This window comes from Lepisosteus oculatus, chromosome 25 (genome assembly GCF_040954835.1).
Source record: "Lepisosteus oculatus isolate fLepOcu1 chromosome 25, fLepOcu1.hap2, whole genome shotgun sequence".
NCBI classification, from domain to species: domain Eukaryota; kingdom Metazoa; phylum Chordata; class Actinopteri; order Semionotiformes; family Lepisosteidae; genus Lepisosteus; species Lepisosteus oculatus.
In genome coordinates, this window is record NC_090720.1 from 1703611 (window position 1) to 1730179 (window position 26569).

General features: G+C 49.4%; 1 protein-coding gene across 4 annotated transcripts; it reads left to right on the forward strand.

Annotated features, from left to right (window-relative positions):
* Positions 1 to 768: 768 nt before the first annotated feature.
* Positions 769 to 25405, forward strand: spsb1 (splA/ryanodine receptor domain and SOCS box containing 1). Of its 4 annotated transcripts, none has more exons than XM_006641990.3 (3): positions 769 to 1283; positions 19469 to 20339; positions 23712 to 25405. In XM_006641990.3, the coding sequence occupies exons 2-3, from the start codon at positions 19646 to 19648 to the stop codon at positions 23837 to 23839; spliced, it is 822 nt and encodes a 273-aa protein (XP_006642053.1). In that variant the 5' UTR covers positions 769 to 1283; positions 19469 to 19645; the 3' UTR covers positions 23840 to 25405. The 4 variants fall into 4 exon arrangements, with proteins under 4 accessions (XP_006642053.1, XP_069039797.1, XP_069039799.1 ...); XM_069183696.1 differs by lacking the exon at positions 769 to 1283 and adding an exon at positions 1763 to 2251; XM_069183698.1 differs by lacking the exon at positions 769 to 1283 and adding an exon at positions 8362 to 8660.
* The last annotated feature ends 1164 nt before the right edge of the window (positions 25406 to 26569 follow it).

Below are 26569 nucleotides of genomic sequence, written 5' to 3' on the forward strand. Positions count from 1 at the left end.
CAGGACGCGCCAGCTTTTGCTGGGGAATACTGAGACGAAAGCAGACATGATGAAACACGACGGTTTTCAAACGCACCTCGTCTGTCGGAGGAAATGACGCCGGAGACTGCAGGTGTGTGGTGTACGTCATACAGGTCATACGTCATACGTCATACGGCCGGGCAGGTCGGACCTCAGTCCCTGCAGACGGGGGTTAGAAAGGAGGCAGCGAGGCCTTACGGTGCCGCCTGGCGGTCACCTGACTCACCCCCCCCCCCCCAAGGACAGATACTCCCCCGGGCGAACTGACCGCTCGGCTCTTAACTCGGCAACACGTCGAAAGCAGGAAAAACGATATCAAAGATATCTTTGAGACAGAATATTTCTCACGTCCCTTTTATTATTACTATTAATATAATAAAAATAATGTTTCTTTATTAGCCCTATACAATTTCTTGCATTAGGAATTTGTCTTTTCGCATACCCCAGCTTTTCTCCATGGAGACACAGACAGGGAGAGAGAAGCTGGGGGTCAGAGCGCAGGGTCAGCCATTGTACGGCACCCCTGGAGCAGCTGGGGTGAAGGGCCTTGATCAGGGGCCCAACGGAGTAGGATTCCTCTGCCGGCCGCGGGATTTGAACCGGCAACCTTCCGGTCACAGGCGCAGATCCTGAGCCACAGAGCCACCTCTCCACCCATTATTATCATCATCATCATCATCATTAACAATATTACTATTATTATTAAAAATATTACTATTATTATTCATGGAAGGTGTTTAGACACTCTTTTAAGTTGCCTTGCATCGATAACGTCCGAGCAACTCCGCCTTTTAGAAGCGCCAGCGATCGAAACGTCACCTGCCGTCCGAAACGCGACAGCTGGCCGCTACCGACGGCGACGGCCGCTTTCCCGTCGCTGCAGCGTGCGGCGCCGGCGGGTGCGCTTTAATTGACGGCGCGCTCCGGGGCCGCTCGCCGCCCAATGGGACGCGGCGCTGCGGCTGGGAGGCGCTGCTCTGCAGCCCGGGGCTATTTGTAGCACGTGACGCGCGAGCCCGGCGTCGCTCGCTCGCTCTCTCTCCCCGTCTCGCGCAGCAGCAGCAGCCATCATTGCGCTCCAGCCCGGAGGAGGAGAGAAAAAAAGAGGAAGAGACGCGAGAGGAGAGAGAGAGAGAAAAGCAGGAATTATCATGGACTAGCACAGGAGCCACGAAAGGGAATGCACTTTTTTTTTCCGCTTCGGTTTTAATTTCTCCCGCTTCTTTTTTTTCCCCTCTACTCGTCCCCTCTCCCCTCTGCAGGTAAAGTACACATTTCTGTTGTTATCGCTGCTGCTGCTGCTGGTGGTGGTGGTGTTGCTGCTGTTGTTTCTCTCTTTTAAATGAAGACAACTCTCGTAAATGTCTCCGTTTCGCCAACGAGCCGAGTAATGTCTCTCTCTTTCTCTCTCCGGGGGAAAACGGTGTTCTTCTTCGGTGCTCCGGGTTTGAGACGCTGTGCAGATGCCGGAGGCGACCGGTTGCGTTTTCGAAAGCAAATCTAAAACCTTTTCTTTAAAAAAAAAACAAAAAACAAAACCGGACGCTTATCAACTCGAACCCCGCATCTCACAGAATCTACAGGCGCACCCAAACGTAAATAGTCCATAGCGCGTCTCGACTTCCTGTGTTCATGTTTTTAGTGCGACTCGTATCTAGTTGTGCTGTATGATTTATAATTTAAGCTAAACGGCGTTAAGTGGCATTAGGGGTGGAAGCGACGTAATTGCAGTGAGCTCTCCGGTTGAGGTAGCTAAGGTCGGGGATCGGTTTTGTTTCCCTCTGTACATCATTGCTCAGCAGACGCCCGGACTGTTGCTCGCCTTCTGAGCTTTAAGGTCTCGCAATCAAACTTTTACAAGGACACCCAATCGGGGGAGCTCTGCACGGTTTTGTGTGCACTCATTTTGGTAAAACGTTCCTTTTTCTCCCCCCCGGCCGTTGAGACTGGCCTTACTTTCGGTTTGACATAGGTGTATCAAATTACGCTTTTTTTTTTCGTCGCTGAATTGTGCAAATTCCGGACGCCGTCTTAAGAGGGGGGGGAACGGCGAGAAAGCAGCAGAACTCGAAAACTTAGTTGCCTCAGTAGCCAAAATAAATGGAAAGGCTCGTCTCTGACACCTGAGCGATTGCGGCCGATGATCCTGCGGTTTCTCGTCTGCTTCCTTCTTAAACGTCGCGTTTGATTTTGTATCTAAACGAATTCCTGAAGACTCGTCTTCCAGTGGGTATGTTGTGCGTGCTGTTAGCGTGCCGTGCTACGGTTTTGCATGTATTCTTGTTTTAAAAGGCTTGTGCCCCAGTCACTTGAAGCAGGACCGCCTGTCTTGTGAAAGCCACTTAAGCCATCACTTGGCTTAAGTGATGATTTTTTTTTAACATTTATTTTCCTCAATCGGGGCTGGATAGTAGCGGTTCTGTGATCAGATCCCTGTGTAGCCCTTGTGACGGTGCACGCTGATGTACCTCGCAGTACAAGTTCACCAGTTCCCGGCGGACTGGGAAGAGATTAATTATGACAGGGTGCATTTAATTTGGATTAACGGCTCTTTAAGTCGCCCCTTGTGCTTGGTTCGGGCTGTGCTCTTAAAGGGGGACCTAGGTCGCCCTAGCCCTCTTACATGCTTCCTAGTTTAAAATAGCCAGTTGGTGCAGGAGCCGTGTAGAAACTGTGTAGAAACTCAAGTTCCGCAAGAGGGCGCTGCTTTTCTCACACCACCTCCATTTACATTCAAGTGATTTTTTTTTTCTTCCCCCTGAATTGCTTAGTGAACGTTTCTAAGAACTTCTTCTTCACTCTCGTTTTGCCGGTGTTTTCTAAACCCGTTCGGTCTGTAGCTAAAAATCACCCGTGAGACGCCCGTTCATTTTCTCCCCCCCCGTTTGTAATGGGACAGCCAGGATAGTTTTTGTGATTTTAACGCGCAATGTATGCCTCCGACAGGAACACAGTGGGGATGTTAAGTACCCGCGAACCAGTCGGTTCATGGCCCATTCTGTATCCAGTCCCGAACTTTTGAATATCGTTCCAGCTGTTGCCCGTGGTCAGGCGCTCCCGGAGGTCCGCATGGTCACGTCCGTTTCTCTCAACCGAGCTTTGTGCTGTTTATCACTGATGCTCTTATTCCGCTGCTCCTGGAGCTCAGGTATCGGAAAGCGGGGTGCCTTGTGCTGGCTTCGGATCCTTGAGAGAAATAAACACGTTCGCTTTCTGCTGAAAGCCCGGTTCCGGTACTGAGTGAAACGGAACAGCTAGGGCCGTTCAGCAAGGGATTGAAAGGCGGCCTCTTCTTACCTGAGTGAGGTTTTGAGGCGCTTTCCTTCCGCTCGACAGAGCCCTGGCCGCCTTCTTGATGGCAGACAGGCCGAGCACAGTACCGAGCATAAAACGAGGGAGGCACAAACCTTCACTGGGTTTCTTGTCATGGTAGTGTTTGGAGGGCTTCTGGCTTAATTAGGCAGGGGAATATCTGTGTGCAAATATCTTGGTTTTGAGAAGGACCTGTAGGGGTCTGGGTAGTTCCTGGAGTGTCTCCCAAGAGTCCGGAAGACCTTCAGACTGGTTTGTGACTTGGGAGTTGTAGGGGTGCGAGTTCCCCGGAGTGGAGGTGTGGGAGTTAGGGGGGGAACACCGCCCCCAAAGTCTGGGCTCTTGTGTCGGAGAGCGCTCTTTGCAGTGGTGCTGCCTTTCCTGGAGGAGGCTGGAGGTCGGGTCGCCCTAAACTTCAGTCCGGATCTCTGGCTTTGTGTCGGTTGGAGAAGGTGCAGCCATATCCCCCACCCTCCAGCTCTCACCTCGTCCACAACTTGGGCTGGGAACCGAAGTGGGGGGCCGTGCCTGGAGCGGTCTGCACCGGTGAGCCAGGAAGGGCTCTGCGGGAGTGATTAACCGGTCGCAGAAGAGAGGTGGATGTCCATAAGCCTGTTAATCTTGGGTTTGGAATGTATGAGTCGGGGAAAATTGGCCGGGATCAGGGACGGGAATTGCCCGCGCTGAACTGACTGTGCGCTTCAGCGAGACGGAGGCTGTGCTTTTACAGTAAAGCATCGTGTGTGTGTGTGTAAGTGAGTTCTCTGAATTTTCAGTGACTGCTTCTTCTGGGGGCGGGGGGGGGGGCTTCTAAAACTATTGTATCCGACTGAAAGTCGGGACGTCTAGACTGAAATTCCCCCACTCGTGTGGCGGAGTGCTGCCGGCTAACCTGCGGAGGGAATGTCCTACTCTCGGGCTCGCTGATCTGAAACACTTGTGTTCCGGAGCTTCAGGAAACGTGCCAGCTGTTCACCTACATGAGTCTTTTGTACCAGTTTATTGATGTTGTGCTTCAGAAGTGCAGTTGTTTGCTTATGCTGAATAAAGCTTGACCGAGATCAAAGCTCGTTCTCCCCCAAACTTTTTTTTTTGGGGGCGAGTTTTTGTGTTCGTTTGCTTTACCTAAACCTTTTGAAAGTCACTTTTGTATCCCTTTCTAAGAAATTGAAGACTGCATGTCGGAGCACATACTGGCAAGGAAACAACTCGTTTTGGAATCCCAAAACTGATTTTGGTCTGAAGATCGCTGTGTTGTGTTTCTACAGCTGGATGGTTGAAATTGCTGTTTGTGTAGTTAATCAGGCTGCAGCAATCAAGACTATTCCCAGGTCCAAACAGAGGAGATCTGATACAGGTGGAAGACAGGATTGGAGGGGGGGTGGGGGGGAACACGTGCTTGGATATACACAATTGTAGCCCAGCATTGCTTTAACAAATTGCTTAAATCTTTTTTTTGTTGTTGTTGGCTCCACAGCTTTCAGATGCCTAATCTGTTAGCAACAATGCTTAATGTCCTGCAAAGATGTTTTTAAAAATCTCTCTTAATCGGCTTCACTGTCCTTAAAAGATGATTGAAAGGTCTTCAGGCTGTAGTACAGGTCTCTGATGGAAAAGCAACTGCTCAATGTCCCTCTTGTGATAGTTGTGGAGTGCGTGCTGGGAGTATTAGGTTTGTCTGTAACTGTGACAATAAGAGGCCCCTGATTTGCCTGCATTCGGCGAAGTCTCACGACAGGACTGACATTAGATGCAGGTTTTGTCTTCATGCTCGACAGTAGAAATAAGACCTCCGTATTGAGGAAGAAGGGGATTCCACTGCCCTGGTGTTGAGTAGGCAGGGGGGGGGATTTTGGCCGATCTAATTTAAGAGTGTGTTGTAGAGTTGAAGTGCATTGCAAAACGTTGGGCTTCTGTGCTCTTGGAGAGCTGCCTCCCTCACCTTCAACAGATGGGTGTTCAGGTTTTGATGCCCATTCATGACGTTTTGTACTTATTCATCATAATGAAACCATTGATGTGGTCAGCTAATTCCTTACTTTATGCAGGAGGAGTCACTATTGCTCGAATGCACCTAAGACAATGCTGCTTTTTATGAATTGGTGTAATTTGGTTGCACCAGCATTATCTTCCATTATTTCATCCTGCTAGTTCCAGAGGTCTTTTTCACTTGTACAGCATTCTTGGAGGAGATTCCAAAAGCATAAAAACCACGGGGTAAAGTGCTGGGCGATAATTCGATAATGATAATTATCGCGGTATAATTTTCCTCGATTTATAATTTGAACAAAAGTTCGATAAATGTTCGATATACATGTTTATGCTTTGTGCATGATATGCGCATGTGCACAAAATACTGCGTGAGTGTGCGTGCGTGTTGCAGACCGGGTAGCTAACGTGGTGGTGTTTACTCTCACGGTGGTGGCTGACAGGATTGTAGTTAGAGTGGAGAAATGAGAGACACTGAAGCAAATGTAGTGCTGCCAACGACCAGCTCGAAGGACGATGACGTCGTCGACAGAAAAGGACATATTTTGGCTTTTTACAATCGGACATACAACAGAGCACTTTAAACTTTGCAGTCTGTCTGAGCCATCTTCTATGTGTGTTTTATCACACTGCAGTATTTTTCTATTAAGATATTTATTTTGTAAATTTTAGTCCTGCAGATTTTTTTTAATGTTTCTGCTGTTCGGAAAGTGTTCGTTGTGCTCTTAAAATAGAGAGTTGTTTAATTTACCAATTAGCTGTCTGGTTTCTTCAACTTTCACTCAGGAGAAAAAATCTGCCTTTAAACTTGAAAGAAATAATGATTTGACATTTATCGTGATAATTATCGATATCGACTGATATGAAAACTTTTATCGTGATAATGTTTTTGGCCGTATCGCCCAGCCCTAGGGTAAAGCTAATCTGATCAGTTTCCTAGCCTTCTTGAGTACAGTCCGTCCCAGTGTACAGAGCGCAGTTCTTTTTGCACATGGAACATCCTGTTCAGCACTACGAGCACAAAGGTGTGTCGGTGGAGCTTCACCTTCATTTTCAGACGTGTTGTTGGCCCTCATGGCAAATGAGCAGCAATCCTAGGAACTGGGTTGACGAATATCGACGTCAGGCTGTCTCGGACAGGAGAACCGGTTTTGTGTCTTTGCCGTGCTGAGTCAGGATGAATCGTGAAGGCTGTTTTTTCCCCGGTCACGGTGTGTGAGCAGCATGTTGTGAAGCTGACGAGGGTGACGCGTGTGCTTCTCTTTTGGGGAAGGGAGCTATTTATAGGATCCGGGCTTTTGAGTAGTCGCTTGACTTAAAATAGCAGCAAGCGGGCCTGGGTCAGCGGGCAGGTAGTGCCTACCTGTGCAGCACTGGCTCAGGGGGGAGACAGGCCTGTCTGAAGGACAGGCGGACTGCGCGCCTCTGGGTTCCCGTCCCATTTTTGCTCAAGTTTTAAATTTTTTTGAAAGCCTGCTGGGCTGGCCTATATGCAGTATGGTCTTCTTGTGTTGAAAGGAAGAAGATGGGCTGAATTACATCCTTTCTTTAGTTACCCTTCTTAAGCATTTGTTTGCTGGTCGTCTTCCCTTGAACACAGACTTCCACAGAGCCTCTTCCCTTTGAAGTGTCTACTAACGGTTCTTAATTGCTCTCATTTTGAGGAGACTTGCCAGCTGTGATCTAAGGAGCGGCTGCTCCTGATCTATGGATCTCCAAGTGATCTATTCAGACTGCGTGTGGAGCAGAAGTGGCTGTTTGGCCCATTTAGTTTCTTGGGTTAGGATGGACAGAAATGAGGACATGGTGTATATTAATTTAGGATCAGCAGCTCTTGCTGTGCCTTCCAAACTTGAGTCTCCGGTTCATGGGTGTGAGCCGTGTGGCCTCACGCGAGGAGAACGAGGAAGTGGGGGTGGGCCGAGACGGGCTCGTCCCTCCCTGATCGCACAGCGTGCCTGCAGGGGATGCTGGGAGGCAAGTGAGAAGTTGGAATCCCAGTCAGGAGGCTAGTGACACAACCCAGGCTTGAACCCGCGGTCGTAAAGCACGTAGAGCTTTACTGGTCCGAGGGCCTCCTGGCAAGTTTTTAAAGCGCCAACTCCTAACCCTCTTCTCAGGGGTGTGGAATATGTCTCGTAAGGCTGGCAGCAGTGGCTGCGCTGGTGAGCGCAGTGTGTGTACAGGGACGCCCGTGCATCAGAATAAAGCTTTGTAAAGGAAAGGCTGATATTGTAAAGGTGAGAAGAGGTCACTTGGATTAGTATTCTGGCTTTTGGTCAATGCATTTTTTTGTAAAGGCTGTGCTCGGGGTCAGGAGGCAGGAACAGTAAATAGTACAAAGATGTATCATTTGGGTGCCAATGGTGTGACCCTGCACATCCTAGCCGAAGCTTTTAAAATGACGCCCTTTGGAATTACACACACTGTGCAGGCTGAAAATGGGTAATCCTGGCACCAGGAAGAGCTGCCATGCCCACAGTAAAGGGAGATCTTCCTAAATAAGAAAATGTCCAGGAACGTAGTGGAATGGGTCTTGCATGTTTGCAGGCATGGAGACACTGTAGATGAAGAAATATTTGCTGGCCTCTTTATTCCTGGGTTTTCCAGCAGCATGTCCACTTGTGCTGCAGAACCTCTGGTTGAACAGGCCTCTGTGTGCTGCGGCATCTGGCTGTGCACCTCGGGATGCATATCTCTGGTCCCGCTCTGTGATGGGCGGTCTCTCCAGCCAGCAGGTCCTGCGGTCCCAACCCCCCACTGTCCCCGTCCTGCGTACCAGTGGGTTCTGGGTGGTGGTACGCCGTGCTCGAAGCTCTCGAGGTCCTCTTGCAGGGGGTGGTGTGTACGTCCACTGTTGTTGACTTTCTGGAAAGGCATCTTTCTGGAGCCGGAGTGCCCTAGGAAAGCCTACTTTACAGGCCTGAATGTTTTCTTCTTAACAGAGTACACTGCCATCAGATTAAATTACTATACACAGATCTTATTACAGTAGAAGGGCAGGGTTGTCTGCCTGATTTGCGAAAGCAGAGTTTCTGGTTCCTTCCCTTGTGAGCTGTTGGCTCTATTAGCCCTGCAGCTATTAACCTTTTGAAAACGATTTTCTTTGTGCACTGCAGTGCCACTCTGACTCAGCATCTGCACAAAATATCTTAATTGTTCATTCCCGTAGCTCTTCCTCCAAGCTTGCAGGAGTTCAGTATAGCTCCTCAGATGCGTTCCAATTTCTTCCTCCCACTTCGTCTTGCATAGCATCTCAGACTGGGGGACTTGCTGCCCAGACCTACGTGCACAGCTGTTCACTCGTACATCGGCTTTTCAATCGCGGAAAATATTAGGTGAGTTTTTTTTTTTTCTTCTTCTGGTTGGCAGCTGTACTTGCTGCTTTGAGAAATGTTAGTTTTCAGGCCACCTTGAGATGGGGAAAAGAGGTCTTTCAGGTTTCATTCGCTTGGCTTTGAGCTTCAGGAGGCTGTGCAGGGCTGGAGAGTTAAAGAGCCTTTATTGGGTGACAGGAGGCTAATGGCTTGTCAGTGGAATAAAAGCCAGCCATGTGCACGATGAGCCCTGAAAATAATAAAACATGCTGAGAAATATTTAATCTCTAATCCTGTTGAGGAAATGCTGAAAGAATCGCCAGTCTAGAAACTTGGCCAGTGTATTTTTAGATTTGAGTCAGAACATCACGTCTGTTTCCAGTCTTTTTTTCTTTTTTTTTGTCTCGTCTGGCTTCTTGGAGGCCTGGCCTGCTCACCTCTCTTCCTCCCGTGGCCTTCCAGTAATTGTGTGGTGAGCGGCAGGGCTGGCTGCCCACTGCTGGTGCTGCAGACACTGGGAGTCCCCTGGAGCGGTGACACGGGCCACAGCTGTGCCGGGCTGTGCGCTGTCGGGTCTCCATTCCCGATCCTCCACAGAAGGGATTTTTTTGGGGGGCGGGGTTGAGGAAGGAAGAGAGATGCCGCCAGACGGCGGCGATGCCCCAGTGTGGTGTTCAGTCCTCCGGTGTTTCCTCTGGCACTCCAGGCTGTGCCTGTGGTCTTGTTGTGGAGCTGAGAGCGGCGGCACTCTGCCATAAGCCGTCCAGCTGTTTCCTGGAGGAAGCCAGGGTGAGAGAGTGGGATCGGTTGGCTCCTCGTGCCCGAACAGAAGGATGGGCCAGCAGGCCTCCTGCCCTCTCCGGACTGTGATAGTGGGCTTTCCCGGCCAACCAAGTGGGAAAAGATCCTCTAGAGATCTCGGGGGTGGTCTTCCTCCCAGGCGCCACCAGGTTCTTTCGGGTGTTCCCAGTGAGGGTTTGGAAGGAGAAAGGGCAGCTGGACGGCAGTGGAGAGCCCTGCCGGGCAGGTGGCGCTCTCCCTCGTAAAGGGAGGTGGTGTCCGTGTGGGGTCCGTTGGTTGAAACGCCTCCCACCGCCAGCGTGTCAGGCTTGCCGAGGGCCCCGGGCTGTAGTGGTTTTCACTGCGGGCCTGGCGTTGGGCACCTCGGTCTGGGGGAGATCGGCGCGCAGTTCCTGACCTCTTTAGCGCGGTGTTTGCGTAGCGGGGGTCTTGGAACAGGACAGCTTGCCGTTCCAGGCCAGAAGCAGAAGAAGAAGAAACGGTTGTGTTTAGGTCATGACGTAGATGCGGTAACTATGGAAACCTCCAGGTATGGAGGAAACAGGTTTGTCTTGTGGGCCTGTCCGTGAAGAGAGACAAGTGGAACAGCTGCTAACGGGCTTGGTTGCGCCGTGATGTCCAGATTAAGTTTGCAGAAGGCCATGTTGTGTGTTTCATTAGGGAGCAAGTGCCTCTTCAGACCTGCTGTTGGCTGTCCGGTCAGAAGCACTTGGCTGGCCTTGAGTAAGATGCTGTTGACTGTAAGAGTTTCAGGATTGGAATGAGTGACCTGTCACAGTAGATCTTAACCCATAGAGGGATCTTGAGACTTGCTCAGAAAGGGTTTTATTTATTTTTTTGTAGAAAACTGTTCCCCTTTTTTAATTGTATAAGGCTTTCTACTGACTTAGTTCTTTAATCATTGACATGAATTACTTGGGAGCTCTGCCATCCGATAAATCATCCCCCGTTTATTTCGAAAGGATTATCTGCTGCAAGGATGCCTGCCGATCTGCTGCAATGTGCTGGACTGCCGAGCTAAAATCTGAAACTGGAGAGCCTGCAGCACTTCTTGCTGAGTCTGTCTTTGATCTGCTCCTGTCAGTCTAAATGTGCTTACTTAATGTGGGATATCCTCCAAAGAGTATCTCTATCCGTGAGATAATACTTGGTCCCGTTTTGTTGGAACTTCCTGCTTGGCTCAGCCAGTAAAGGGGCTCGCTCACAAGAACATGGAGGGTTATGGTCACGGGTTCGAGCCTGGGCCATGTCGGTGCCTCTGAGGATGGTAAGACGACGAGTCGGGCAGTGCTCTCTTGGCGGCACCGTGAACCCTGTCCTGCAGCCTTGCGCTACGGTCAGTGAGCGACATGCCTCTCCGCCAGGTGGCGCTGAGCTCCCAGTACGGGGACGCTCTTCCTGAGGTGTCAAGACGAGGGGTTGGAAGAGCCCTGCACCTCTGTTCCCCTCTGTATGGGGTTGTGGAGTTGCCCGGGATGCTGGTGGTTTGAAGCCTTGTCGTGTGTACTACGGATGGCGCAGTGGCTTTGCCGAGCTGCTGGGGGCGCTGTCGGCCTTGCTAGTGCCCCCTGCGGATGTGCAGTACAGAGGCTACAGTAGGACGTTCCTTTTTCCCCAGCTTGCTCTTGGCTGGGGGAAGCGGTTTGTGGGAGAGCATCCTGTGCCACCTGCCTGTTTTTAAGCGAGTAATAGGTGCACTGATATGACTGGTTCACCCATGAAGTGGGTGGGAAGCCTGCTGGGAGACGAGAGGCGTTCGCATTCTGCCCAGGAATCGGGGGGGGGGAGAGAGACTTCTGGTGGAACTGGTTTGGCAAGAGCTCCTGTAGTCATTTTCAGGCCAATGTAGAATGCAGCTATAAAAAGGCTACAAACTATGCCGTGAGTTGCAACCCTTCTTGGGGGGAGTTTAACATCTAAAACTCCAAATCCTACATTACCTGAGCCATGTAGTTCAATTGGCAAATCCCTCTCAAGTGTCTTGTTTTAAATAGCGCTTTAACAGAAGTACCCCGATGTGTTGCTGTGTCACTGAGCTGTCTTGTAATAGGTAAAAAAAAATTGACCTGTTCAGGTCAGGTACAAAATTAATTGCTGTTCAGTCAATTAGGCAAAACTGGTGTCAAAAGTTGCAAATGCTAAATGATCTCCATGCATCTGCAGCTTAATGGGCACGGAGGTTTAGAGACTTGGTTAAGATTATTTGGAATCCTTACGTATTAAATGGGGTCACTGTGTCATTCAGATTAAAACACTTTGTGGTTGAATACAGAAGTGTGTGTTTCTCAGTATTCCTTTCTAGTGGCTTGATTTCTTTAGGATGAGTTTCTCTCCGGTGTTCATAAACAAGTCTGTGATTCACATTCTGTAACGGGCTTTCTCTGCAGCTCTTGCAAATGAGCCACCGCAGTCCAGCTTTCCACTTGCCCTGCGGTGCTACAGGAGAGGCTGGGGTTTCTTTTTCCAGCGGCAAGGCCTGCTCTTGGGTCTCCTTTGGTTTAATTAACTTTGCTGCACAGCCTAGAGCTTGCCTGTGATTTACCTAGGCTTGCCCTTTTAAGTGATGGAAGAGGAGAAGCTTTTTTTTTGTTACTTAAAATTCCTGCCAGACCTGGAAACCATTTGAAGTGACCTCATCACCTTTTTAGAGAAACATTTTTTTTTTTTTGTGCGATGCTCAGAATGTGCCACCCTTTAGACTGCAAGCGGTGGATGGGTGGGTGGGGGTTGTGGTGTGAGCTCTGGGGTACAGCGTGCTGGTGCAGGATGAGGTCACTGTGAAGCTGCTGGGCTTCTGCAGGGTTGTGCATCATCAGGTGCACATCACACAAGTCTGTTTTTTTTTGTTTTTTTTTTTAAAAAAGGGGTCAAAGACTGATGGCTATTGTGCTCAACCTGGTAGGATTTTTACTCCATGTATAAAGGCGTAAAGCCTGGTTGGTCTTCCTGTCCTGTTAAAGAGCAATGCGTGTGTGCTTTTCTGATAAACTGGAGACGTACAAAAATGATTCACAGGGGTTTTAGAGCTTGCCATATTTACCCCCTACTTGTGCAAGATCGTTTGCCCCCTTCTCAAAATTTATACAATATGAACTCTTCCCAACCCCCATCTTCAGGTTCCTCTTCACCCCATAATCCGGTACTTTCTACCTGTTTGGCTGTTTTTTTTACGGCTCTGTTGTGTGGACCAGTGAGCAAGATCTCGGCAATGGGAATCCCATCCGTTTTTATTTGTGGGGTAACTTACACTTCCAGACGTTTTGTTTTGTTTTCCTCAGCCATGCCTGTTTCCAGTGTTGTGGTGTAGCTCTCTGATCAAAGGGCAGCTACACACACAAGCTGCATTTACTTTGGCAATTAGCTTTTTTTTTTTTTCCCAAGGCCCAGGTTTTTCCTTAAAAGATTAGAGCTCCTCCCTTTGCAACTTGCCTGACCTTCCCCAGGTCATGTGCTGCGTGAATCACCGGGGAATTGCAGGACGGGTTGTGAAATTTCCTACCGGGGGAAGCTGGGGCAGGCGTTCGGACTCCTCTGGGAAAGCAGCAAGGCCGTCGGCGCTCGGTAGGCTGGACACGGAGGCAGGGGGCTCGCTTGCTCGCCCTGCGGCGGAGGCGGCGTCCAGGCTGAGGGCAATCTGTGGTGAGAAGTGGAAATCATTCGCCTGTCGCGTTTACGAGGGCTGGCTCCGAAACGGTCGTGCTCTGGCTGTTCCCTTTCTGCGCGGGCTGTCCCTGTGGTCTCTCCAGCCGCGACGACAATCCCGACTGAGCGCTTCTGTCTGCGCCAGGTCATGTCGCTCGACTTGCTGAAACATCCGAAAGAAAACATCTGCTCTTGTTTCCTCGCGGGCGGCAGCACATGCTACATTCCTGTGATGAATTAAAAGCGGCTCCGCATGGGAGATGGCGAATTTGTGGAAACATCCTTTTTTTTCCCCCCTCTTGCCACCTTAATAAAAAAACAAACAAACGTATTCTATGAATGACTGGTTGTGTAACTGCGCAACTACATTTTATTCAGAAGAATCATCAGAAGGGTATAGGTTAGGACTGAGAGACGAGTTTCCTGCCTCCCCACGCTGTCTAGGCTCCTGCCAGCTGTTTCCACGAAAGCAGGGGTGAATCAGCCAGTGACCTCGAGCTCAAGTGGGATGACTTTTTTTTTTTCTTTTTTCCTTCTCCCTACTCTTGGCTTTCCAAGAAGTATTGTTGTCCCCAGCTCTGTGGTCTGATGAGGGAAATTCTGTCCTGGCAACTTTAAGAACCAGCCGGCTTTGCCAAATGTTTGGGTGGGGGGGGTGGGTGTAGGAAGTGTGTTAGGGTAATGGCTGCTTCCTGACTTGCAGTATGGCTCTCCTGTTGTGCCCCGAATCGCTGCCTGTGTGGAACATGCTGTGTTGGGCAGGCAGCCCTCTCCTCCTCGCACGTCTGGTGGTGAGCACTTGCTGCCGAATGCTGTTTTTCCAAATAAATTTAGATTGTACATCTGGTTTGGTTTAAGCAGATATGGTAAACAATTTCTTCTAGTGCGCAAGTGAAAGCTGAGTGCTCCCAATGCAAAACGCAGGGTGTGAAGAGCCTGAGCAGGTTGACGGTGCTGCTCGAGTTCGTGGTTGTAGAGCAGTAGCACAAGGTTCGATCCCAGGTTGTGCTTGATGTTGTGGAGGACGGCTATCTGCAAGGGCGCGTGCAAAGAGCCCTCTCCTGGCCTTGGGACGGCCTCTGTGTGGTCTTTTCAGTTCTGACCTCCATGTCGGATTGTAAGGTTTTAAAGCTATTCTGCAGAGACTTGGATGCAAGATGCTAATTTAGGTTGCAGGTGTAGAGCACCATATCTTGACCAGGATTGGCTCCAGAATTCAATGGACTGGTTTGATTTCACTGGCACCTGAACTAGCCCATTGGAATGTGCAATGCAGTTGGGTGCCCTTACTTGTGTTTAAATAAGCTTGCTTGGTGTGTAGCAGCCCAGAGTGGAGTGTGATCTGTTACCAGCAAGCCAGTGTTTCGTGAGGACAGATTTGAATGGAGGGAAGTGACTGCTTCTGGGAGTAATGCCTTCCAGACTGTGCCTCTCCACCGCTCTCCTGTTCATCGGAGAATCATCCATGGTGGGAAAGTTTTAGTTAATTTGACAGCAATTTAAGTTGCTTTTATTTGCTTTCTCTTTTTGTAATTTCTTAGTTTACAAAAGGTATTTATTTACCGATTTGGATGGAAGGTCTCCACAATTCAAGGCCGAAAGTTTCACTTCGGGGGGGATAATGTATTGACTTGCAAAAGTTTAAGTGTTACATCTGTAACATTTTTGGCACATGTTATTTCCATTTTAAATAGTGGGAATTTTTTTTTGTTAAACGTAGAAGTTGGGCTTACCTCATTTCCAGCCATCAGAAAGGGGACCCTATCCACAGCTCTGGAGCAAGTGGCAGGGGCAGCACCAAGCTGGAAGGTGGTGTGGGGTATCCCGGTGGCAGGACCCAACATCCCACATGAAAGAGGAGGAATTGTGTATTCGTTTTAGCAGCTGTTGGATGCGTTAACAGCTTGCACCCCAACGTTTCATTGCGGGTTGTCCTGTCAGAGCTGATTAGTCCGTGCCAGACCTCCAGCTGAGCCTTTCGGGTGACGGCAGGCCTGCGGTTGGTCTGTGGCCCTTGTGTCTGAAATCGCTGGGATTGTGTGCGTCTTGCACAATCTCATCCTAACGGCGCTCGGTGAAGTCTGGCCAGGCAGCTTACCTGAGTGGAATAGCGCAGTTTAACCTGTCTAGCCAGTGGGTGAGCTAAGTGTGGTTTTTCCTCTCCCCAACCCCTCCCCAAAGTTTTCATTACTGCTGTGCAAACAGCTGTCAAAGTGGGAAAGCAGCAGAAAGGAGCAGGAAGGTATTAACTACAGACCACTGTGCCTGCTAACCCAGCTATTCATTTAATTTCCTTCGCTTCAGCGATGACTCCCCTTTGATCTTATTTCTATCGCAGTAGATGACTGTATCCGATGTGAATGTTCTAGAGCTGGGGAAGAGGCCTGTTCTCCAGGCTTCTTCAGTGGCCTTGCTTAGTCCTGGGTTTGTACAGGATCAAGACAAGCCGTCTTTCCTTTTCTACCTGGAGTGATGACTGCATTTCTGCAGGTGCGTACAGTTGTTTAGATATGTATAAACTGGCAGCTTTTGATACTTTCGATGTACGTGGACACCAGATAAAGCTTGTTCTCCACATTTAACTATCTGGTAGTTTACTACAGCTTACTAGTATTTTATTAAATAAACTCAGAAGTACTTTTGGTTTGTGTATAGGCCTCTTGGAAGTTCCTTGTGGAAGGGCAGAAGTGCAATATTGCAGTTCTACTCATTAGAATATACAAATTCAGCAATGATCACTTTCTGGACTTCACTGTTTAACAATGCTTTTCTGTGTGATACGTTTATGCACCAATTTATCTTAACTTCTCCAATTTTGGTTTATGCAAATTGTTTTTCAGTTGCTTTGCTTCATGGCTCACCACAAAGATCTGAGTCTTGACTTCGGACGTCATCTGTGCCAAAGTTAATCTTTTAGCAATGTTGTGGCTTTCCCCATTTTCCAGATTAATATGTCTGTTTTTGGGGGTACAAGTTAATACCATGTTTCCTTTTCAGTCCACTGCTCACAGATCCATTTTGATCCCTTTTTGCAGGATGCGGTGGACCATGAGATTCATGTAGGTGATGTGCTCATGCGTCTATTGACAGAATCCAGAAGCATCACAAAGCAGACAAGGGGAGAACCACCAGTACAGATTTGAATTGATGGCTGCAATTTTGATGCCGCACTGCTTAACATAAGGATGCCCCAACCCCATACCAGCATGTCTATACTTTGCTTTTTTCTGATGCAAAAGTCCCTTTACGAAAGCTGGCTGGAGACAGTCTGTGCTAGGACTACAGTGGTGTGTTCCACACCTGTTCTGCCTTGGTTTACAGAACCCTTCTGTAGGAACATATGTAACCCAGATGTTGGAGTCTAAACTGGTTTTAAAATGGACAAGAGTGATTTTGTCCCTTTTAGCATTGCCATTGTGACGTTTGTTTATTTAAAGATACGGCACGTTTGTATGATCAGACCTGCCCACTTTTTCTTATAACCATTTTTTCCCTCCCATCTTTCATTGCTGAACCTTGCGGGGAAAAAAAATTAAATCTGCATTGTGGTTCTGATGATGCCTTACTTAAAGTGAAGCCGAGTCTTTTTTTGGAGTGGGGAAATGCATAACGGTACGTTGAAGCCTCTCGGCTGATTGGAAATAGCCTGTCTCATTTAAAATAAGGTCCTGTCTTGGAACTGCAAGCCAAAGCAGAGTCCGCACCATCTGGTTTCGATACCTAATATTTGGTCAAAATGAGATGTTAACCTACTGTTAGAGGTTCTACAATACAACGCCCTTCTATATCATAGAGGGCTATTGTATTTTGCCCGAGAGCCGGTTTGTCGCTCGCTAGCTCTGAAGGTTTTGAAGAGACCCATGCAGAGCAGCTTGGCTTCTTGCAGGACTGCTGTTGCAGAGTGGTGAGTTCAGGTTGGAGGAATGTGTGGTTGTCTGGCTGGTGAACAGTTGCTGATTAGTAGCTCCTTACAGTGTTAATGGCTTTGAGGTGGGAAGGAGAGATGGGTTTTTTGGTTCAGTGCCAGGCCATGCGAGAGCACATTTCAAACCTCCTGCTTTCAAGCTGGTGTTGATGGGAAGCCGAGGTGCGAGACCTCTTGCTCTTGAGTTTAATCCTCATCGCTGCTGGGGTTTTTTTTTTAAAGCTGGCGAGACATTAAGCCCCCAAACGCATAGCTATTCAATATTTAGAATATCTGTGACGAATGTAATGTTTAAGATTCATGTCTTTTCAGAAGCAGAGGGATGGAAATGATTTATGCTGTCTTGAAACTCTTAGCTTCTCTGGCATTTGAAGTTTGATATAAGATTAGTTTATCGCACCTTTTAAAGCTCTTTACAGAATGACAAAGACAACATACACAATGAGACGGTAGATGGGGTGGGGCGTACTGAATATAATAGGAGGGGGTAAAGTAGGGGTAGTAGGTAAAGTAGGAGGGGCAGAGGGGTAAAGAGCAGAACCAGTTAAGTAAAGGCCCGTCTAAAGAAGAAGGTTTAGAGTCTGCATTTGAAGGAGTTTAGAGAAGGTGACTGATATCCTTGGGGAGAGAGTTCCAGAGCCTTTGGTGTGTAACAGGAGTAGGCCCCCTCACCCATAGGGTGTAGACAGGCTTGGGGGACAGACAGGAGACCAGAAGTAGAAGAGCGAAGGTTGCGAGATGGGGTGTCGGATCGTAGTACCTCAGACGCTGTGGTCTTTCTATAGTAAGCAGGCTTTTATGCAGTTTATTTTTAATTGGAGGGCTGCAGGTTTCCTGAAGGTGCCTGCCCGCATCGCACTTGCTCCAGTGCACAGAGCCTTTGCCCAGTGTGGTCACGTCGGACTTGCCAGGTGGAAATTTCATGCCTTGTGAATTTCCCTGACGTTTGGCTAGCTGGCTCCAGGGGACAGTAGCCTCTTTGACGGTCACCTTGCAGAGCTCGGTAACTTGACCAGTGTCTCCCTGCTGCGGGAGAGGCCAACCAGGGCTCGGTCAGCCCATGTGGGATCGCTTCCGTCTATCTTGGGGGGAATCTGCAAAGCACAGGACGGGCACAGTCTCGACTGAAGCAGCGACTCTTTCCTGCTCCTGGGAGTGCTGCCCTGCTCTGCCCGGGTTCACATGGCCACGCTGGGCCGCAGGGCGCGATGCCCGCAGGACCTTGCGCTGAGCCTTTCCAGCGTGCCAGCTGTGGCTTCTGTTCAAAGCACACAGCTGCATGCCTGTATTTAAAGGCCAGACATTTTAATATTGCCTTTCCTGTTATCTTCTGACTAGACAAGCTTCTAAAAGGAAATGGCCGTACAGACAGCTTTTTTTTTTCCCAGCTCGATTGTTCTGATTTCTGGGCGGGTGTGCTTTACAACCCAAAGTTATAGGTACTTTATCGCAAACAAGAGGGAAAAGTTATTGGGGGGGATGGGGTTTGCTGTGGTTTTTGAGAAAGATGGAGGTTTGGTTTAATACAAAAAAAATCCAACTTTTTAAGCCATTTTCGCTGCTTCAGTGTAACAGGGAGGAAAAGAAAGTGCTGTGAGGACTGCATTATTGCTACTTGTTCATCACATGTTTTTCACTTGTTCTGAGTTTTTTAGATGGGGGAGGAAGCAGCTGAATGACATAATGTCCTCAGCTTGCAGAAGTTGTTGGAAATGTACTTCAGTTTTCACTGAGCGCAGAAAAGGTCCTTGTCTCCTGTCTAGGCTTGAAAGCCACCGAGTTAGATGGTGACATGATTTTGGAGGTGGTAGCTTTTTGTGGGGCACTAGAGCCATCGACCTGCTTGTGGTTAGCAGCTCTGGGTTCAGTTCCTGGGCTGTTACCTGTGTGGAGTTTGTATGCCCTCCCTGTTTTTGTGTGAGTTTCCTCAGGGTGCTCCAGTTTTCCTTCACCAGTCCACAGACGTTCTCTTAATGGGCTTTGGGGAAATCTGGCCCTGGTATGAGTGTGCACGTGTCTCTGCATGTGCCCTACAGTGCACTGGCTTCCTGTCCAAGGTGTATCCCACTCTGCACCTGTCAATAGCTGGGATAGGCTCCGGCTCGCCCACCCCTTGGCATGAATTTTATTGCGGTGTTGTGAAACTTTCTGTCCATGCCCTTGAATGACCCCAGCTGTTTACCACTCTAATGAATGATGTATTGACTGCGTTAGGTAATGTTCACTACAGGTTACTGCAGAGGTAACATTGTTTCCTGAAGCCTGGCTGAGATCATGTGCAGCAGGTGTGTCTATCCATTGGGAGGTCTGCAACTTTGTGCAAATCCTCTTTGGTTTGTCTCCGTCTCTGTCCCTTTAACTCCTGCTTGGAAAGCGCGGGGGGTGGGGGTGAGGTTGGCAGGGCTTGTGAATGATTGATTTAACCTGGGTGTCTCCTCTCTGTCCTCTCCAATCTCTGCAGGCTTGATCGGCGCCAGCCCTGACCCGGTCTCCTAGCAAGAGGCGTCTCCTTCCCGGGCGCAGGCCTGCTGATTGGCGGAGGAGGAGGGGGCACGTGCCGCGGACACCCCCTGCCCCCCCCCCCCTCCCTTCCCCATCCCCCCCCGTGAACGAGGACTAACCCAAAAAAAACCCGAACATGGGGCAGAAGGTTCCCGGCGGGATCAAGACGGTGGACATGAGGGACCCGGCGTTTCGGCCGCTGAAGCTGGAGCTGCAGGCGCTGGACTACGCCAAGCCGGCCCGGCTGGACATGCTGCTGGACATGCCGCAGGCGCTGCCCGACGTGCAGGTGCAGCACTCCTGGAACAACGACGACCGCTCCCTCAACATCTTCGTCAAGGAGGACAACAAGCTGGTGTTCCACCGGCACCCCGTGGCCCAGAGCACCGACGCCATCCGGGGGAAAGTGGGCTACACCCGCGGGCTCCACGTGTGGGAGATCAGCTGGGCCATGCGGCAGCGGGGCACCCACGCGGTGGTCGGCGTGGCGACGGGCGACGCCCCCCTGCACTCCGTGGGCTACATGGCCCTCGTGGGGAATAACGGCGAGTCCTGGGGCTGGGACCTCGGGAGGAATAAACTCTACCACGACGGCAAGAACCAGCCTAGTAAAACATACCCAGCTTTCCTGGAGCCCGACGAGACCTTTATTGTGCCCGATTCCTTCCTGGTGGTCTTGGACATGGACGAGGGCACCCTGAGCTTCATTGTGGACGGGCAGTACTTGGGAGTTGCTTTTAGGGGACTGAAGGGCAAGAAACTGTATCCTGTAGTAAGCGCAGTCTGGGGACACTGTGAAATTAAAATCCGATACCTAAACGGGCTTGATCGTAAGTACCCCTTCCCCTCTGCCGCCTGTAAAGCCTTGAGGAATTGCTTTCGAGATGCCACAGATGTTTTCCGAATTCCAGCTCCCTTCCATGTTCTGTGTTTTCCGCGAAGCCAGGTGTGTGCGTGTGTTTGCACTGCTTTGACAGCCAGCTCTGTCCGCAGAGCTTGTGTTCCGGTTGCTTTTCCTTCTGTAGGTTGTAAGAACTCTTGCGGCTCTGCTGAGGGAACTGCTTCTTCACAGGAAGGTGACGCATTGCAGTCTCCAGAGCTGGGAGCTGTATTGGTGTGCAAACTGGACAGGCACACGTAGAGGTCTTTGTTCTGCTGCGAGCCTGGAAAACGGTTTCTTTTTTGCTTTCCTGCTTGGAATCCTCTCGGGGGAACAGTACAGCTTCTAGTCCTGTAAGGTCGCCTGTATCACCGAGTTCTTCTAAAAAGGTTTTGCCAATAGAGGGCTGAAGTAGCTACCCGAAAGTGGAAAACGTTTCAAGACTTGAAAATTGCCCATCTGCAGCAACTTTGTGTTTTGCACTGAGTTGCCATCACAAATAAAGTTTATTTTACTTTATCACAAAGTTATTGAAAATCTGGTTGTAAAATAGGTTTGGAGTGCATCTTGATATACTGGTTTTGAGACCCCCGAGGAAAATCTGCATTTTCTCCCACTGCAAGACCAGCTGGCAGGTCATCGCTGGTGGTCACCAGTTCACATGCAGGTTAAGTGACGTGGGCAGTGTTGTGTTAAGCACGGGTCTTCCACTGATTAGATAGAGCTTGTGACATCACTTAGTTTGCTGTGCACACAGCGTTCAAGGCCAGAGCTGCAGGTGTGGGTCAGAGGGCCAGTTTGCTGAAGATGATCGATGAGGCTGCTCTTGATGAGCTGCTGTCCTCGTGCAGCAGTCGAGCTCAGGCCTGCGCAATCCTGCTGCGTCTGACGCTTGGCGCGCCTCTTGTGCAATTGTCTTGCTTTTGGGCAATTTTTAAGTGATTGTGCAGTGTAATAAGTAGATTAAACCCGTTTAATATTACCCCACCTTTCCGCTTGCTAAACCTGTTACATCAGCCAACGGTTTTTAAATTGCGAAACAGAATCGTTCAGCTGCTGTAGGTGAATTTCACAAGGGCCGTGGCATCTAAGTGTTGCCCATAATATAAACCAGGCAAGCGCTGGCATCTTTTTAAATTCCACAATTTTGGAAGAATGTGGAGACGCTGCCTTATAATATTTTTAGAATAATTGAGCTTACAAAATGTTTTTGAGTGAATGTAAGAATCTTTATGGTACTTAATTCTGTGATGCATGGTGATGTAGACCTGACAAACCACAGTCCATTCCCACCGTTTACAATGACTACCCCTTTTACGAATGCAGATGGTTGTACGTTTGTTTAGTGCTAATCGCAAAGCTCGCATCTCTTCCTCTTATCAGTTTCTTTTAGAATCATGAGCCCTCCTTTTCAAGTAACACGAGCATTGCTGGGGGGCTGTTGAATCTGCAGTATGCTTGTAGTCTATGGCTGCCCAGGCAAACTGCCCTCATGCAAATCCTCTATGTATTTAAACTGCACTCTCTCAGCCGATGGTAGGACCCGAGAATCCCCTGTAATACGCAGGTGCTTCATGGTCTTAAGCAAAGTGGGTGAGCCTGTGGCTGTGGTAGCCTGCCCTTGTCTGCTCTGAAGGCCTTTAGAATACAGCTGTGATGAGATCAGGTCCTTCCCAGGACCACAGTCTTCTGCACCTCTGTCTCGGGGAAGCAATGGACAAGCATGTTTGCAACAATAACAGTCTCCACTTGTGCTTGGGGAATCGGTCGGCTAGGGGCGTGACTGAGAATCGAACCCGGGATCGTAGTACTTGGCCTGCCTTTTCTAGCGGAGCTGATCTGTCAATCTGAATAAAACGAGCCTCAGGACATGTTAATGGGGACCCGGCTAGCTTGTGTTGTGTAGCAGGACCGTGCTCCCAGGACGTTTCCTCGTGGAAGACGGGGGAGAGGCTAAATCGACATGGGACAGTGTGGTCCTGGAGCGTTTCAATGTATTCGGCAGCCAGAACAGTTTATCGAGTAATCTCCTGTTATTTGACGCTGTCTAGTTGCCGAGATGAAAGTGTCTAATGGGGTTGTTTTAGCACGCAGATGGTAGACTGTGAAATGACATAATTCTGAAATTAGACTGTGGCTGGGGGGGGTTGTCTAACAAAACCAACAAAGTTCAGGAAATGCAAGTTCTGGGTTAGTGATGTTACATTAATGCTACAGAACAGTCAGGATGCAGGTGTTACCATTTTTCAGGGAAACCTTCCCTGCTGTGGCTAAGAAAACATTCAGTCTGTGAATTATTCAGCTTGATGACATCAGAGTTTGGCCAAAACAGAGGTCTGTTTTTTTTTTTTTTCCCCTCTCTCTCTCCTGTGAGAACTGGATGCAGGCAGTTATGTTAAGAGATCTGAAAATGCTTTGGGGAGGGGGTAAAGCTTCAAATGTAGCTTTTGTTCTGACATGAAGCCCATGAGTACAAGTTTGACGCGCTGCCTGTTCCTCGGCAGCGATGGTCACAGTCGTGTGACCTCATACAAGCCCTTAAGATTCTTGGCAGCTGAGGGCATTACTGAAGGCTTAGGTTCAGAGGTCGCCCTTTCCTGCCGTCTGCATCGTGTTCAGTCTGGGTAATGGTTCCTCTGCGTTGAGGGGGTTGCCAGTGGGGTTCTGATCGGGTTCTGCCCTGGTGAAGCAAGGCCCGTCCTTGACCTCCCTCGGGGGTGCGGTCCAGCCCGGGGCTGTGCTGGAATGTCTCGGGAGGGCCGCGGTGTTGGGCAGCCGGGCCGTTTCCCCCGAAGTGGGCTGGCGGGCGAGAGGAGTATCCTGTCGGCTTCGCGTCGGATGAGTGCCGGTTAAAATGACCGTGGGGTTCTGGCGAAGAGCCGCAGCCCAGTACGGTTCCCGTAGCCTGCTGGGAGAGGGTGAGTCGGGCAGAACAGGGGACAGGCAGCGGTTCTGGATGGTAGAAACCAGAAGGCTGAACAGGAGGATTAAAGCCCCGCGGTGGCTCGTGACTCGCCTCGCTCACAAACTGGGGTTCCCAGAGTCACCTTTTGACCTCTTTCATTCCGTCTTCGCCCTACTGCCCGTTTGAAACCCTTTATTGAGCTGGTTTGCTCGCTTCACGGAGGGTGACGGGATGATTCCCTAGGGAGACGTGGCTTTGAAATGTCCAGTGCTCAAGCAGAAAGCATTCGGCCGCAGCGTCGGGTTCGTGTCCCCGGTTCCTGGAAGGAGCTCCGCTCCGGCCCCGGGCTGCTCGTGTGTCTCTCTCTCCTCCCTCGGAGGGTGACGGCTCTCTCCCCTCTTCTCTCCTCCCCCGCAGCGGAGCCGATGCCGCTCATGGACCTGTGCCGGCGATCCGTCCGGGTGGCCTTGGGGAAGGAGCGTCTGAGCGAGATCCATGGGCTCCCGCTCCCGGCTGCCCTGAAGAACTACCTGCTCTACCAATGACGGCCGGTGCGCCGCGGCGGCCCCCCGCTGTCCTCCGGGGGTCCTCCACCCATCGCCACGCCCCCGCCGTGCTCACAGGGGTCTCCACCTGGCCTTTTAATGTTGGTGTTTTTTTATTCCTCGGTCTCGGACTTGGTCTCGTTCTTATACTGGAAGTGTTCAAGGCCTCTGTTCCCGGATGTGGACCCCTCTATATATAGAACGTTCCGATGGCTTTGGTAATATTCCCGTCGTGCTCCCGAGAAGCGCGGAGGATTGGCTCCCTGGATGTCTCTCCTCCTCCTGCCTTTTTAAAATGCGAAATTTTATAAGTTTTTCCTTGACTTCTGGGCTCTGGAGACAGTTGTTGGATTTCTTGATGGATGTGTTGATCACTGTTAGTTTGTGGTTAATCTCTCTCGATTGCCATGAGTTTGTGACTTGTGTACTAAGCACTGTTTTTAGCCAATTTTATTGCATTCTGAATGGGTTAACGGGTCTCAACTAACTACAAGATGTCATTTTATTATGCTTTTGACTTTTAACTATGCAGGATATTCATATTTTTTAAATGTATAAGTGTAGGTTTATGTAATTGCTCGTTACCAATTTTGAAAGTGTCATGCAGTGTTCTTTTTTTTCTGGGGGATATCAGATAAAGCTTCATTTAACAGACCTCTCACGGTTGGCTAGTTAGACCAGCCAGGACAAATCTTTGATTGCTGTGGTTCAGATGTCTATGCTGTTCTACACAGGAAGCAGCGGAGTTTCTGTTCCAGAAAACTAATTTGGTCACCCACAGAGCAATTGCATGGACCTTAATAAGGACCACACTGTGAGAACTGTAGCCAAGTGACCACAAACAAACCCCATTATTCAGTGCAGACAAAGCATTCTCTGCAATATTTCAAGTGCCTCTTATGCTTGTGTAGACATGTTTGTAAAAAAATCCAGTTTTATCAAATACCTACCATGATTTACACATATTGCATATCCATCAGGAAATCTTGCTTTCTGTTTTTTTTTACCTCCCCCAATTGTTACTTGTGCTAAATTTCAGGTCAGGTGCCCAGGAGGTAGGATCTTCCTCGTTTGTGCCTGTATTTGTTGTGGAGGACTGGGTCTGGGTTGATGGACTCTGGGCAGGGGAGAGGGAGGAAAATGGGTGGTAGGAACGTATTTTAAACTGTACAGGTGGTGTATCTGCTGTAGGGTGCCTTGTTCACCGTTTCATCTTATTCTCTGTTCAAGATTAAACGATTAGTATTTTTAAGTGGCGTGCAAGAACATTTTATGAATCACTCTGTGCAGACCTTTTTAAATGATGGCTTTCCAGGGGAACAAGAGACAACCAGTGCTTTAATCACATGTTCATTTTTTTCTTTTGATTTTTTTTTAAAGAAGTGCAACTTGTCCTTATTTGGCATTTATTTTGCTAAGCATGTGCACAGTGCTGCTTAACCCCCCAACCTTGTTCAGTTTAGTACCCCTTTTCTTTTTAGGCCTGCACAGTCTAAACTTTCCTTTGTATTCAATGCTGTAGATAATGTTCGTAACTACCTAATAAAGTTTATTATAAATTAACAAGCTCTTGCCTGCTCGTCTCTGGAGGTGGATCTCAGTGCTTCAGGTTTGCAGTGAAAGTTTCTTCCCTGCGTGCTTGGGGCTTGGCAGCAGAGCGCTTCCCCTCTGACGACGTACCTGGCTGTCTGGGAACCTCATGCAATCCCATGGAAGACTCTTTAGCTGCTTTGCATCTCGTCAGATTCCAAGCTTTGTGTTCCAGCTGCTCAGTCTCTTCTGGAAGTTGCAAAGCTGGACAGCGTCCTAAAATGGTTTCAAGTCTAGTTTTAGAGGCTCACTCCTTCAGAAGGGAGAGGTGTTCTTCCTAAAGGAGGGAGGGGTACCAGCTAGCCAACTGGGTGATGCAGTAAGGCTGCTGCCTTAATTCAGGTGTGTGGCTTTGAGTCGTCGTCGTCGTCGTCCTCCTCCTCCCTCTCGGCATGTTCCAGATGAACCATGTGGAGGTTTTGCTGCCATGTCAATGATGCCTTGCCCTTTAAAAAGGACAAGCAAGCAGAGAGCCCCTGAGTCTATAAGAACACCAGCTACTCGCCGATCTTCAGCAGTATTGCCTGAAGGGCCTGGCCTGCAGTTAACAGCCTGTGGCTCCTGGACTGTCAAGGTCAGAGGACGTGACCGAGACGGACAGATGAGGGAACGGGCTGAGCTTCCTCCTTCGTGCGGTCTTTGCCTTGGCGTGCTGACGGCAACAGGAAACTGAGGGGTTTTCTGCTTCCTGTTTCTCAAGTGTCTCCTGCCGTGGGCTCAAGAGGTCATGGTGTTCGAGAGCCTCCGCAGGCGGAGCGGACTGGGAGGTGTCGTCAGATCCCCGTCTGGGAATGGCTGTGTATTTTCTACGTACTGTAATGTAGTTTGCAGCTAATCTAGACTCTGTAACCAAGTACAACATGATGCATTTCTTTCTGCTCGGCGGTCTATGCGTCCACAGGTTTGTGGCGTTGCTATTTTTTTTTTTTCTGTAGCAGATGCTTGAAAACTATCTTGTATTGTGAATGGAAGCTGGCCATCTCTCTGCAAGATAAATGGCTTCCTGCTTTTTCAAAGCTCGTCCAAAAGCCGGTGCGCAGGGAGAGGAACAAGATGGGTCTGTATAAACATCACGGCTGTGAACAGAAATATAATTTCAAAGTCCTTCGGCCGGCGACGGTTAAGCCAACTTTATTTATT